General features: G+C 36.8%; 1 protein-coding gene across 3 annotated transcripts in view; it reads right to left on the reverse strand.

Moving 5' to 3' along the window:
• Positions 1-15,512, reverse strand: part of SNAP23 (synaptosome associated protein 23) — a 41,118-nt gene that overhangs the window by 5,800 nt on the left and 19,806 nt on the right. For 2 of the 3 annotated variants that reach the window (XM_068963721.1, XM_068963722.1), the window contains exons 2-5: positions 10,499-10,602; positions 9,889-9,930; positions 9,438-9,486; positions 8,609-8,726 (exon numbers count right to left, since the gene is read on the reverse strand). In XM_068963721.1, the coding sequence (XP_068819822.1) occupies positions 8,609-8,726; positions 9,438-9,486; positions 9,889-9,930; positions 10,499-10,555 (266 nt within the window). In that variant the 5' untranslated portion in view covers positions 10,556-10,602. Of the gene's footprint in view, positions 1-8,608; positions 8,727-9,437; positions 9,487-9,888; positions 9,931-10,498; positions 10,603-15,512 lie in introns of those variants that run through there. The other variant, XM_068963723.1, reaches the window with a different exon arrangement.

Below are 15,512 nucleotides of genomic sequence, written 5' to 3' on the forward strand. Positions count from 1 at the left end.
AGAAAGGGTACTATATGTTTAATTAATCAATCTATTTGGTTAGTAATAAGCCATGTTAAATCCTTCCTGGAACAAGGGGGGATACAAATTATTTAAATGAATATTTATATATAATTTCTGTTCAGTAGAAAACCCATTTACATGTATTCTTTGCTAACAAGATACATGTTATCTAAATTCTCAGGCAAAATTTAAAGCAGTGTAATAGTAACTAAGCAAAATAAACAGGATATAGGTTTATCAGAAAGTTAACCAGAAACATTAATAGAAATAATATAAGTGGGACTCTTACTAGGATATCATATTGTAAAACAGGTTAAATAATGAGGGCTGGAATTCAAACTGTCACTAAAGAATAAGACACTGTGCTTCGGAGAGTCAGCACATAAGCACTGGACTGGGACAGGATTTGTGGGCTCTTGGTCTAACAAAAGATATACATGAGTTCCAACCTCCTCAACCTTAAAAAAAATGATATTTGAAATTCCTTCAACTTCTGAGAGTTCTTCTTTCAATTAGATATAAGGGGCATAAAGTACAAACAGATTGTTTTAATATAATATTATGAAAGGTTCAATAAAAGCATAATTTAAAACAAAATCAGACTGGTTATCAAACTCTTCCTTCTTAAGAGGACTGGATCTTTGAAGATATTCTTCAAATATCAAAGGGAAAAGGTGCAAAAAGCTGACTTCAATTGAATTTTCATATTTATTTTCAAATGGATTGGGAAAAAAAGCTATACTGCTTTCTTTAAGCATTTATGACATGTTCTGTATGTTTACAAAGCAGTGATCTTTATATGTTGTTGATGGCATATCATCATCCCTTTTCAGCACCTGTATTCCAGGTAATAAGGCTTGCTTAAGATCCTGCCACATGCTGTTACCATGGAGTTTCTCCCACTGATTTGTAAAACCCTAAAAGATACCTGTTTTTGAGGGCACTGTCAGGCAGCTGTGTATCTAATAAAAACAATAATGATTTAATTAATTTGCCTTCCTTCAAAAGGTCTTAAGTGCCTTAAAAGGTACTATTTCCCAAACTTGACTGAGCTCCAAAGTGAACTGGATGATTTTGAAAACACAGGTAAATAGGCTACATTCTGAAGATTCTATTTCAGTTTGTATGAGGTGGAGCCAAGGAATCTTCTATTGTCACTATGGATTTATTTAAATTCAATAGGTCACTCAGCTGCCCAACCAGGGAAGAGAAACACTAAGAGACTTCCAATCTGTTGCAGAAGGAATATTTTAAATTACTCTGGTAGTCTACCTTAGTATTTCTACGTACTGGGACACTGAGGAATTAATCTGGAGGAAGCAAATGTATACACAAGGATTTTTCTAAGCCACAAGATTTATAGTAAATTGGAGGAACTAAAAAGCCTCTTGATGAAAGTGAAAGAGGAGAGTGAAAAAGTTGGCTTAAGCTCAACATTCAGACAACTAAGATCATGGCATCTGGTCCCATCACTTCATGGGAAATTGATGGGGAAACAGCGGAAACAGTCAGATTTTATTTTGGGGGGGGCTCCAAAATCACCACAGATGGTGATTGCAGCCATGAAATTAAAAGACGCTTGCTCCTTGGAAGAAAAGTTATGACCAACCTAGATAGCATATTCAAAAGCAGAGACATTACTTTGCCAACAAAGGTCTATCTAGTCAAGGCTATGGTTTTTCCAATGGTCATGTATGGATGTGAGAGCTGGACTGTGAAGAAAGCTGAGCACCGAAGAACTGATGCTTCTGAACTGTGGTGTTGGAGAAGACTCTTGAGAGTCCCTTGAACTGCAAGGAGATCCAACCAGTCCATCCTAAAGGAGATCAACCCTGGGTGTTCTTTGGAAGGACTGATGCTAAAGCTGAAACTCCAATACTTTGGCCACCTCATGCGAACAGTTGACTCACTGGAAAAGACTCTGATGCTGGGAGGGATTGGGGGCAAGAGGAGAAGGGGATGACAGAGGATGAGATGGCTGGATGGCATCACCAACTCGATGGACTTGAGTTTGGGTGAACTCTGGGAGTTGGTGATGGACAGGGAGGCCTGGCGTGCTGCAATTAATGGGGTCGCAAAGAGCTGGACACGACTGAGCAACTGAACTGAACTGAACTGACTTGAATTCTAATCCCAGACCTGTCATTCAGTAGCTATAGAGTCTCATGCAAACTTCCATCTCTGAGCATCTTTTTCTTATATATAAAACTAATAACAATATTTATTAATTCACAGAGCTGTTGATAATTGATGTAAAATTATTCTGTAAGCATTAGAAAAATATATGTATATATTTTTAGACATATTTTTGTTCTTTCATTTCAACCTCAATCTGATCCTTAGTTTAAAAGTTCATTGCTTTAAGTGCACAAATTACCAACTGCCATGTTTATTCTTCTCACCCATTACCATTCCTGAGCTTTGAGATCTACAACCAGCTGAAAATAACTGGAATATAGCTATATAAAAAGATAATGGGGCCAGGGTTGTTTCTGGTCTACAGTAAGAAAGAAACTGTTCTGATTTGCAACAAAACTCTTCTGCATAACAAAATTAACAGCCCCTCTGGGAAAAAAATTAGATTTCATAATAAAATGCTTAAGCAAATTTGTGGTAGATTTTAATGTAAGTAAGAACTCCCATCTAGAAAGTTAGATTTACCTCGACTATCAGTTTTGAAGACTTTAATAATCTTTGTTGTGTTACTCACTCAGTTATGTCTGATTCTTTGCAACCTCATGGACTGTAGCCTGTCAGGCTCCTCTGTCCATGGAATTCTCCAGAATTCTCTAAGAATACTGGAGTGGGTTGCCATTTCCCTTTTCAGGGGATCTTCCTGACCCAGGAATCAAACCTAGGTCTCCTGCATTGCAGGCAGATTCTTTACTGTCTGAGCTACCAGGGAAGCCCAATTAATAATCTTTAAGTACCACATTTTTTTCAGATAAATATCACATTCAAAAAGGGCATGATTAAAATAAGAATTTGAAATATTCCCTAATTTAGGAAGATGCTATAAATCTGAATGCAATAACTTTAATAATTTCTTTTTTGAGCTTTGATTGTCAACATTAGTACTAACAAAAACAGCAAAAAGAAAGCACAATATTAGCTATAATTCTTTCATACCAAAGAGAAAAGAGATCAAACAAATATCAGTTGTGGGACTTCCCTGGTGGTCCAGTGGTTAAGAATCTGATTTGCAATGCAGAGGACATGGAATCCCACATGCCAACTACTGAAGCCCATGGAGCCTGCAAGACACAGGTAGAGATTCCATGTGCCACAATGAAAGATCTCACATGACTCAACAAAGACCCCATGTGCTGCAACTAAGACCCGATGCAGCCAAATAAATATTTTTTTAAAATACCAATTGTAACGATTACAAGGGTGTGCATGTGTGGGGAGTGATCAGATTACAAGAAAAAAGAAAAAGAAGAGCAAGAAACAAAGGGTAGAAATCAAACAATTTTCTAACATTGAACTATGATCTTCAAAGTTACCATAAAGATCCAAAATTAAGGAGTCAAATATTACAGTAAGCAGTAGGCTAACTAGAGGGTTAACTTCCATAAAAAGTTAAGATTGGTTAGCTCTGCATTAATTCAATATGAAACCAGAGCAAGCTAACATATGACATAAAAGGTATCATGGAACATATAAAGAAGGCATACCTTTATTTTTTAAAAGGAGATACTAGATATGGTAACATTTTAAATTTATACCCCCCTTGTTCCAAATGGCATTTAAGATGACTTACTTTGGCAATTAATTCCCAATTTGGTAGTGACCTAAATCATGGGGAATCCAAAATCATTAGAAGCAATATTCTAACTGAGGAAATCTTGATTCTGGAGCCAGAAAATAGGAAAACCTAACACAAGATAGGAAGCTGAAATCAAAGTCCATGTATTTAGACTGAATCCCCTTACCTTTGATCAGAACTAGAATGCAGCAATTCTCTATAAAGATCAACCTATTTAAAACTTCTTAGGAAATTTTAGGGGTGTTTTTAGTTTTATAATCTTAAATTTTTTTTTAGCAAAAACTTGGTATCAGAACCATTAGTCAAAGGATGTTATTATAAATTAAGATCTTGTCAATCCAATCTTCTGGCAAACCGCACTCATCAAGAACAAATTCACTTTACATTACACAGCACTGCACAGCTTTTAGAGTCTCCACCATTCACAAAATCCATGCACATGCACAGAAAAGTCATCTGAAGCATCACCTTTAGACAGCAGGTTAACAGCCCAAACTGCGCCACAAGACTGCATCTTACAGTTCCCTTTGATGAGTTACTGAGCTCAGCTTCTGATGTTAAATCTTCATTTTTAGTAAGCAGATTAGAAAGGAAGAGATTAAGTGAGAGAATGAAATACAGGAAGTAGTGAATGCCATTCAAACAGAACAGAAGCAGGTTTAGAGTTTTCAAAACATAATGCATTTAAATTCCTGCCTGATTTCATAGAAACAACCAACATCTGAGAATCTAGATAAAAAGAAAAACAAGAAAACTATTTAAACCAGTGTATACTTCATTATTCCTAAGAATGTCTGAATAATGATATTCTGCCCTAAAATTATGAGAATTAACATGAAAAGAAGGCAAAATATTCAACATTTTGTATCTCCAGTGAGTAGAATGAAGGAATCACTCATACGTTGACTAAAATACAGTAATTCAATATTTATTTTAACAAATCAGAGCTGAATCTTTATACCGTAATATGACTTAAGATTCAATAGTATAAAACCTGTAGTACCAACTTTCAACTTCTCTAGTAAGGTTGCCCAGAAATACCAACCTGTCTTGAAACTATGTGCCATTATGTTTGGCAATATAAGCACAGAATGCAAAGAGGCAAGTTAAGACAAAAGACAGCTTTGTCTGACAATGGTTAAACTGGGACATTAGGCAGTTTACAATTCTGAGAAAGTGAAAAGTGAAAGTAAAGTCGCTCAGTCGTGTTCGACTCTTTGCGACCCCATGGACTGTAACCTATCAGGCTCCTCTGTCCATGGGATTTTTCAGGCAATAGCACTGGAGTGGATTGCCATTTCCTTCTCCAGCAGATCTTCCCAACCCAGGGATCGAACCCAGGTCTCCCGCGTTGTAGACAGATGCTTTACCGTCTGAGCCACCAAAGAAGTCCCATTTTAAACCTGCCTCTTTTTAAACTCTTGTTAGTTAGGATTTTGACTTATCAGTTACTGACAAAGGGAATTTCCCAGTGGTCCAGGAGACTCAGCACTTTCACTGCTAGAAACCACAGTTCAATCCCTGCTCAGGGAACTAAGATTCTGCAAGCCACAAGGTGAGGCCAAAACAAAAAAACAAGTTATTGACAAACACATAACATTTTTAATAAGGATCTGTGCTTTTTGCTTTTAGGATTCAAATAGCAGCAAGCTAAAAGAATGGCATTTATTCACAGTTTTAAAGTTTAATCCTGGTAGTCTGTTTTTAAATTCTAGTAGTCCTTTAAAAAGAATGAGCTAAAATTAAAATTTCCTTCTCTTATAATACAAGGTTCTGTTAAGGGAAGCTATTTCCATGTTTTATTAGAAAAAGATCTGTTCACATGGCTTCAATGAATACCAGTGAACAAAAGAAATCTCAAAGAACAAATCTACTGAAGACATTTTCTAGATAGCAATACATCTAACAATAGTAGCAACAAAAAGCTTCAATCTTTTCTTGCCAGTCAAGCAATGTAGCATCATACAGTTAAAAACTAGGGCTCCACCTGGTTTTGAATCTCAGCTCTTCCACTTGCTAGCATAGCATTCTGGTGCCTCTGTTTCCCCATATGTAAAATGGTGATAATAAGAGAAACTATCTCATATTAAGGTTACTGTGAGGATTACATTTCAAGTGTTCAGGACAGTAAGAACCTAAATTAATATATAGGATCACAAATCTCATCCAAACCTCTGGATGAGAGACATCTTGAGCAGTACCACATAATCACATAGATCAATATTTCTGCAGTGAAAGAGATTAACATTACATTAAGTGGGATAGATTATTAAACAGCTTCAGTTCAGGTTACATCTTGTAGCCTAATTAAAAACAAACCTTTGGCTTTCAGAAATTTTTAGATTTCTAAATGGCAGATAAGAGATTATGGACCTGAACTGTTATTACTAGTACCACAATTAGTACTAGCTTTATACAGAAAACTAAGATCCTGTCTCTGCCTTGAGAAGCTCATGTTATGGCTATTTATATGATAAGTCTAACTGAAATAGATTAGCAGATAAGCTTAGAAAGATCATGCCCCTGGCAAGAGTGAAAGAGATATCATAGAGGGCAAGGTCTCAACAGTAGAAAGGAGAAATGGGTGAAAGGAAGGCAATTAAAATCAGTCTTTAAATTGAAATTCTACTCTCTTCTCTTCAAGGAACAACTGTTCTGTTATAGAAGCCTGTTGATTCCATATGTTATGAAGAGCTTTCTTCTCCTGACCCATTAGGAAAGGGCTCTGCTGATGTTAGAGGCTGAGAATGGACTGCTTTAAGAACATACTCTCCCTACTGTCCAAGAAAATCCTGCCCATGTTTGGCTGGGTACACAAAGAAAAATAAAAATAATACTTCTATAGATCCATTTCCCACTTTCTATGATATCAGACCATCTCAGGATTTATTCAGAAATAATTTGCTCTAGGTTCTAGAGGGAACTTCCTCTTCTTTGCTTTTCTCTTAATACCTATCTCAAGGAAGTTCATGTACTGTTTTTTCCCCCTGAACTCTTCCAAGAGCATACCCAGAACATAGGACAAAAGCATAAGTGAGTGTGAAAACCATAGTTAAGAGTTTAGATAAAAAAGTCTGTGTGTTTCTAACTTGTTTGCTTAATATGTTAAACCCTGATTTATAGGTAATTGCTATTAAAATATACCCTTTTGGAGAGCCAACCAAGGTCTAAACAGGTCAACAGACTTGTCTTTCTTAGTTTCTTATGCCCAAACACTAAAGCTGACCAATAAATAATTTAACTATATTTGCTCAGGTACAAATAGTACAGAGAATATTGTCACATGGAAACACTTAACTGAAAGTATGACAAAACAAATGCTCCTCCATTCCTAATTCCTTTAGAGGAGTAAAAAATGCTGAGTCTGTAAACCTTTGTATCTTGGTCTTGCTTTATCACGGTGGCTGAGACAACTGGATAGTTACAAAGCTCTTTTAAAAGTGAATATGCTCAGCAGAACAGATAGTCATTTAATCTCCAGACAATGTCATTTTGGCCAAAGGTGAAGTTCAAAGTTGAGGGATGACTTCTCATCTTTGTCTGAATAAACATATTATTTGTCAACACATGGAGGTTGTTTTATTCAAGATTAAAGAGAGAATTGAAATATTAATAATAAAGTCACTAAAATGAATGAATTCTTTTTTTGTCAAGTATTATCTCATACACTATACACAAATATTTGAAGACTTCTCATTTCCTAGTTTACTAGAGGCTTCAAATCCTCAGCCTTCTTTGATGTTTCTTTCTTCACATTTGACACACAATCAGTTGGCTTCCCTGGTGGCTCAGCTGGTAAAGGTCTGCCTGCAATGCAGGAGACCCGGGTTCGATCCCACCCACTCCAGTACTCTTGCCTGGAAAATTCCATGGACAGAGGAACTTGGTAGGCTACAGTCCATGGGGCCATAAAGAGTTGGACATCCCTGAGAGACTTGACTTGACTTTCTTTCTTTTAGTTGATTTAAAGAGAATCCGACTTATACTTTTCTCTCTAATCTTAATGATAAGGTTACAGCTCACAGGCCTAGTTTACAAAACGTTCCTAACTGGTCTCCTGGTGTGCAGTTATAGCCTCCACTCCAATCAATCAACCCCCTAGGCTGGCATTCAAGTTCCTTTACTGCCTACTTATGTCTTATTTTTCACTTCTTCTCAATGTGAATCATGTAGTACAGTTGAGTCAGGCTCCTCTGTAGTCTTTATTTACATTAAATCTTCCACAGGAAATGTCTTCCCACTTTTGCCAGGCCCATCCAGATCTTTCTAATCATTCAGAGCCCAACTCAAGTCCACTCTCTCCTATAAGATGAACTCCAAACTAACTTTTAGTAGTTCTGTACCCTTGGCCTCCACTGATATCATAGATCTAGCACTAGATTTCTATAGCTTCTACTTTCTGCTATTCTGTCTCATTTATCCAACCACATGCTAAGTCCTTTGATGCCAAGATCCAAGTCCTTTATTTCCTTGGCCATCCCTCATATGCCTACCACAGAATATATGTTTTATTAATTCTCCTTATTTGAAAGGAAAACACACTAATTTCATCCTGCTATGTATTATCCAGATGGATATTTCCCAACCTTTTCATGTATTATTTAAAATGTAATTGGGACTTGATTGAAAGATTGATCAAATTTAAGTGACGGTTTTCAGTGAGTGTTCCCATTTACATAAAAAGTTTGATATGCCTGAAGGAGAAAGAGATTAAGTTGATCTAACCAAGTTCTTTACTTAGGCCCTGGAACACTTCCTGGGGGCTAAGAGGGGGGTTCTGAGGGTGATACTCTCATTTTAGATTTATTGGAAAAAGATTTTGATTTATCAACTCACCTACTACATGGGCATACACAAAGGCCACAGCACTTGTTGAGTTCTGTTAAAGTCTTCTCTGCTTCTCTCATGTCTTTGTTTATTTGGTCCATGCCTTCTTCTATGCGTTTTAGTTGTTCTAAGAATAAGTTGTGGAAGTTAAATTTTATGTTACATTAATGCTGCCAATTGGAAAGTGCTATTATTAGTATAATGGAAGACCAAACTTTAACCTCGAATACACAAACAATTCATCACAGTGACTATATCAGGGCCAGATGGTATTATATGCTGTCCAGAATTTAAAAGTCTTTCACATACTGATCCTAGGGCATCTGGCCTCTGAATGTGGAAAGGTTTGTTCTAAAGAAATTTGTATAACAGGAGCATGTGAGGATTGGTGTAGGCCTGACTAGACCAGATTCCTAGCATTTCTATTACTGAATAGGCTCAAAACCTAAAGACTGTCCTAAGATGAATAAAAACTAGACCAGATTGCTCAGGGCCAAATCAAATGCAAAGTTTCCAATTCCACAAGGATGTAACTTGATTTCTGAAAATTATGAAAGAATATCATAATGTCCAGGACACAAATGACCAGTGCACACAATAAGCCCTGCTACCTAATAAATAAATACTTGGTGGACAATGGGATATTGTGACTCTCACCCCAAATAGGCAACAAAACATGATATAAATTAAATCAGAAGAAAAGAAGCAAAATATCACTTTTATCTTACAAAGGAAAGGTACTCCCAAAGGCTTAATTAATTTTAACTGTGGCTAATTTGAAAAGGCTTTTAGGCATTCTAAATCAAATCAAGAGTTCCTGCCAATGACTGCAACTCACCCCCTTGTTCATCCAGCATAGTGATAGTCTTGATTCCTGCATCCTGCGACTAAAAGAAGGGGGAAAAAGCTGATAGCACAACCAAACCAAACCAACAGAAACAAAAAGTACAAGGTCTGAAAAACGGCAAGGAAGAAACATTGGAAACTTAAGTTCTCAGAGGATTAGAAAAAAACTAACCTCCCCAAACCAACACACCTTAACATATTAACCCCTCCACCCCGGCCAAATAATTAAGTCACAAACTCATGGTGAATTGTTTTCCCCGTTATATGCCAATACTATCAATTCGAAAAGCCAAAAAGGCCCATTAGTGCATGGTTTGACAATTTCAACAATTGCCGATTTCAAATAATAAAGCTTATTGATACAATATTAATTCCAGTCTGAGCTATCAGAATTCCTTCTATACAGTTTCTATACTTAACTTGATGATTAAACACTTTCTTACCTCAATGGCTAAACCCAGGATTCTCCTTGTACTTTCCAGAGACTAGGGGAAAAAAAAGAGTTTTAGCATTCTAAAATATGTAGCACACCCCCGCCCTCCAAATCTGATCACAGGCCATATTCATGATGCTACTTTATTTTTAAAGATTGCTAGCACATCCATTCCTCCCTTCTTTAAGACAAAAAATAAAGTTTACTAATTTAATTTTCATTATTTTATTTCTACCAGATGCTTAAGAGAAAATTTGAAAGAGTATAGTTAATGGGATTTATAAAAATGTAATGTAGCAGAAATCCAGGGATATCACACAGATATTAGAAAATTTTGTTAAAATTAAACAACCAGAATTCTTCTTATCTATCTTTGTTCTAAGTTACTATTCAGTAATGACTATTTTTAAAAAAAAATCATACAGATTGTTTGCACTTATTTAGTTTTTTGATGAGCTGACAAAATAAGAAACTAGCAGTAATGGCACTCAAGGGCAAATGCATTCTTTGATATAAACAGACTAGGGAGAGGCCAAAATGGTCTTCTAAGAAGGTCCTCTCATGCTTCCACTGTGAAAATTGAAAGAGAATTAATGACCTATTCCAAGTAAAACTTTTACCTCATCAGTAACCTGGTTAGCCCTCAGCTGAATTTCTTCTGCTGACAGATTATCCATGGTCAATTAAAATTCTTGATAGATGCAGAAACTCAAATGTGGATATTCTGTAAGAATAAGAACACAAAAACAAGCTTATTTGAGCAAAGAATGTGGAATTTAGGATACTTATCTAGAAAACACGATAAAATAAACCTAACTTTATCTATCTATCTACATCTTACAGGTGAAGAAATTAAGACTGAGAGATGGTAAACAAATGTTAGCTAGTACTAGAGCTGAATCTAAAACTCAGGTTTCAGGACTTTCAGGGAAGCATTATTTCTAATAGGAAAGTGGTCCCTCTACTTTGAGAAGGAAGGCATTATTAAAACACAAGCTTCAAGAAGCTATTAAATATCAGAGAAATGCAAATCAAGACCACAATGAGAGGTACCATTTCACACCAGTCAGAATGGCTGCGATCCAAAAGTCCACAAGCAATAAATGCTGGAGAAGGTGTGGAGAAAAGGGAACCAACCCTCTTACACTGTTGGTGGGAATGCAAACTACTACAGCCACTATGGAGAACAGTGTGGAGATTCCTTAAAAAACTACAAATAGAACTGCCCTATGACCCAGCAATCCCACTGCTGGGCATACACACTGAGGAAACCAGAACTGAAAGAGACATGTGTACCCCACGGTTCATCGTAGCACTGTTTATAATAGCCAGGACATGGAAGCAACCTAGATGTCCATCAGAAGATGAATGGATAAGAAAGCTGTGGTACATATACACTATGGAGTATTACTCAGTCATTGAAAAGAACACATTTGAATCAGTTCTAATGAGGTGGATGAAACTGGAGCCGATTATACAGAGTGAAGTAAGCCAGAAAGAAAAACACCAATACAGTATACTAATACATATATATGGAATTTAGAAAGATGGTAATGATAACCCTATATGCCAGACAGCAAAAGAGACACAGATGTAAAGAACAGACTTTCGGACTCTGTGGGAGAGGGAGAGGGTGGGATGATTTGGGAGAATGGCATTGAAACATGTATACTATCATGTAAGAAATGAATTGCTAGTCTAGGTTCGATACAGGATACAGGATGCTTGGGGCTGGTGCACTGGGATGACCCAGAGAGATGACAGGGGGAGGGTAGTGGGAGGGGGGTTCAGGGTTGGGAACTCATGTACACCCGTGGTGGATTCATGTCAATGTATGGCAAAACCAATATAGTAAAATAAAAAATTAAATTAAAAAAATCAACTAAAAAAATAATAATAACATGGATATACTGTATAGCACAGGGAATTATAACCATTATCTTGTAACAACTTTCCACTGAGTACAATCTGTAAAAGTACTGACTCACTATGCTGTATACCTGGAACTAATATTGTTAATCAATTATATTTTATGACAAATACACAAAATAAAAGCCAAGAACAGAAAAAAAAAAAGAAGCTATTAAAATGGATTCCTGGTTGTAGAATGTTCTTTGTACATTGTTTGAATATGGAAAAGCAATAAGGTGAAGAAGTCCAAGCCAGGTAGTATTCCGTTAGTAAAGTAATAATATTCAAAGTCATATGCCTACAGAACAGAAGGACCATCCTAAAGACCATGTGCTGGTCTTCCAGCTTTTCATCAAAGAAAATGAAATACTTTCATTATTAACAAGAAAATGATAATGCTGATACAAAGAGCTCAGAAAAGAACTAGTTTTTATTAATAGTAGACTCTCCCTTTCCAATTACTATATGGTTTGTTATTTTAGTGAAGTCCCTAAGACTTAGTAACTTAACTTAGTAACTCACAGTAACTCAGGAAGTGATCTCATAGACATCCAAATTGAAACATAAAACTTTTAATAGGTGAAGATTCCAAGAGTCCTGCCTTCTAATTATTAACAGTGATACACTGTTCATAGTATTCCTCTTTGAGTCCTCACCTGTAATAATAAGCACGGTGTGACTTATCTACGTTGTGTTCTTTTTATTACTTTTGGTAGCTTTGTAGTGAAATGTTGAAAACCAATTATATAAAAGCCTTTTGTCAACGACACATAAAAGTGTGGTTCACATTCTGGATTTATCATCAGGGGACATCTGGCAATATCTGGAGAATTTTTTGATTGTCAAGAGTTGGGGGGTAGGGAGGAGCAGTGTTACTGGAATCTAGTTGGTAGAAGTCAAGGATGCTTGCTAAACATCCTATAATGCTCCTTGGCACAAACCTCCTACAACAAAGAATTGTCTGGCCCCAAATGTCAAAGCGCTGAGGTTGAGAAATCCTGCCGCGCAGTACAGTCATTGACGAGCAGAGAGGCTTGTTAACTGCGAATATATTAGACTGAACTCTTGGAAAGGACTTTGTTATGTCTTTGTACCTCTAACACCTAACAGGATCTGACAGTTGGCACTCCAGTAAATGTGTGCTGAATGAACAAATAAGTAGAAAAACAAGATGTACCCTCAAAAGTGTTTAAGTGGATCTTAGAAACAAAGTGACATATAATAGTAGCACAAAGCCTTCAAATAAACAACAGAACCACAAATCAAAAACTGCCATAACATGCGTATGATCTAGAATAGCCTGCTGGTCACATATTGATCTTTAGCTATACCTAAACCAAAACTAACCAAAACGTCCATAGCTAACCAAAACTTTTTTTTTTAGCGTCCATAGCTAACCAAAACTTTTTTTTTTTAGCGTCCATAGCTAACTAAAACTTTTATGAGAACCATCTTTAAAAAAGTGATAATATCCCATTCCCAGGACAGGAAGGCATTACATTTAGAGTTCTGTTTATAATTCTACTGTCCTTTCTAACCATTTCAGGATTTAATTTAGATTTTGAGCCTTGATTAAAGACATTAATGCTCATAAAATTATTGCTATTAAAATTATTAAACTGCCATAGTTGCAAATTTAACCTCACATCTTATGTGCCACAGTACGACTTGTGGCTCTAGCAAAAGGTTCATATACTAAGATACAGAATCAAGATATAGGGGCTTCCCAGATGGCTCAGTGGTAAACAATCTGCCTGCTAATGCAGGAGACACGGGTTAGATCCCTGATCCATGAAGATCCCACATGCCAAGAAGCAACTAAGCCTATGCGTCACAGCTTTTGAGCCTGTGCTCTAGAGTCCAGGAGCCGCCACTACTAAAGCCCCTGCGCCCTAGAGCCTGTGTTCCACAACAGGAGAAATTACTGCAATGAAAAGTCCACATACCACACATGGCAACCTAGCGAGCAGCCCCCCGCTTGTCACAACTAGAGAAAAGTCTGCAAGCAACAGTGACCCAGCACAGCCAAAAAATAAAAATAAATACAAAATTTAAAGAAAGATATAAAGGTGTTTCTTAAATTAAGAACTGATCATTCATTAGATATAAGTATAAACAGAACCACATGCTTTATTACTTTGCTCACTGTTCATGAAACTTTAGCTTTAATCACATATGTTCATGTTACACACAATTTCAAAGGAAGCTGCTTTGTACCCTCTCATCTCTTTTGTACATTATTCCTTTCTAGAATACCGCCATCTGCCTTCCCAGGCAGCCTCGTGCTTCCCCATTACTTCCTAGAGCCCCTACAAGCTACCTTTATAGCCTGTCCTTCCTAGGCAGGATGCTCCAAAGTTATCTGTCCCTGTCATATAAAACTCCTAAATGCCCCACAATGCAGAAAGTGATAAGAAAAACAGTACACACTAATCAATTAGTACCTGGAAATGATATCCCTATTAGGTTTTCCCATGTAGTATCCTATGGGTAGAAAAATATTTGGGGAGTAAGGAAGCTCAGATCTCTCCAATTGCGTAATTTTTAATTCCACTCCTAGAGGTGACTCTTGCTAATTACAAGTCAGTATTTGTTACTCTCCTAGTAAATATGAGCAAAACTCCATGTAGGTTCAAACAGAGGCTTGAATACAAAACTGACCTCTGTCAAATTTGAAGATTCCATTGTCTTGCCTTTAATTATCAAAAAGGCAGATTGAAAAAAAAAAAAGGCAAACATAGCTGGGAAGCAGATGCGAAGAGTCACTGCTGGCACAGCAATGGTGTCATCTTGTAGGACACACCCTTTAACTGAACTCAAAGTGCTGCCTAGTACTCTTTGGTTCCTCCCTGAGCAGATGACACACAAGACAAGAAACAGACTTCTGTGCAGTTCTCACATGTTTGGCATGCTGGTATCAGGACAGAGCTGCCTAAGACTGCTCTACTCTGGAGTTTTGAGGGTGTTGAACACATGATTTATAGTAAACGGGAGTGAGAGAGACAAAGCAGAATTGTTAAGGGGAAGGCCCAAGAGAGACAAAGAATAATACTCCCCAGGCTTTTTTAGCCTTTACTAAACTGCTCAGAAGTGTCAGGCAGGGTGTGAGCTAGAATGCGCTATACAGCTTTACTCATATTTATTATCTCCAGAAGTTTTTCTCATGGAATCAGGAAAGGCTATCCAGAAGGTTAAGGAGAATTAGAGAAGAGGGAGTGGAAGGAAAATGAAACATCACTTGACACAAAGATCCCATTAAACTTACTTTTCTTAGGTATAAGCTAATAGGTTAAATATCTGTGTCCTTTTCCCAATGCTCCTGGGATCTTATGCTGTTTGTGTGCCTTTGATATGAAAATGTAAGCTTTTTCATGGTGCTTTTACACCCTATTTTCTTTATTATGGTTCATTTGGGTTTACTAGTACACTCCTAATTTACCTTTCTTAACTTCTTTTCTATTATTAAACCTTGGGGGAGAGGGAAGGAAGAAATGCTCACAGATCATGTACTATGTGTCTATACTCATCTAAGTTATTCATATATATTCATATTCATATTATCTCTGTTATACTATTTTATAGGTAGGGAAACTAAGGCTGAGTTTACATAATTTGCCTAAGGTGACTGAGTCAATAAAGACCAGATTGATTATTCAAGGCCGAATCAACTCTGAAATCAGGGTTAGTTCATGGTCTAGTAAACAGTCTTACTGCTGAATGCAC

This window comes from Capricornis sumatraensis, chromosome 2 (assembly GCF_032405125.1).
Source record: "Capricornis sumatraensis isolate serow.1 chromosome 2, serow.2, whole genome shotgun sequence".
Taxonomy (NCBI): domain Eukaryota; kingdom Metazoa; phylum Chordata; class Mammalia; order Artiodactyla; family Bovidae; genus Capricornis; species Capricornis sumatraensis.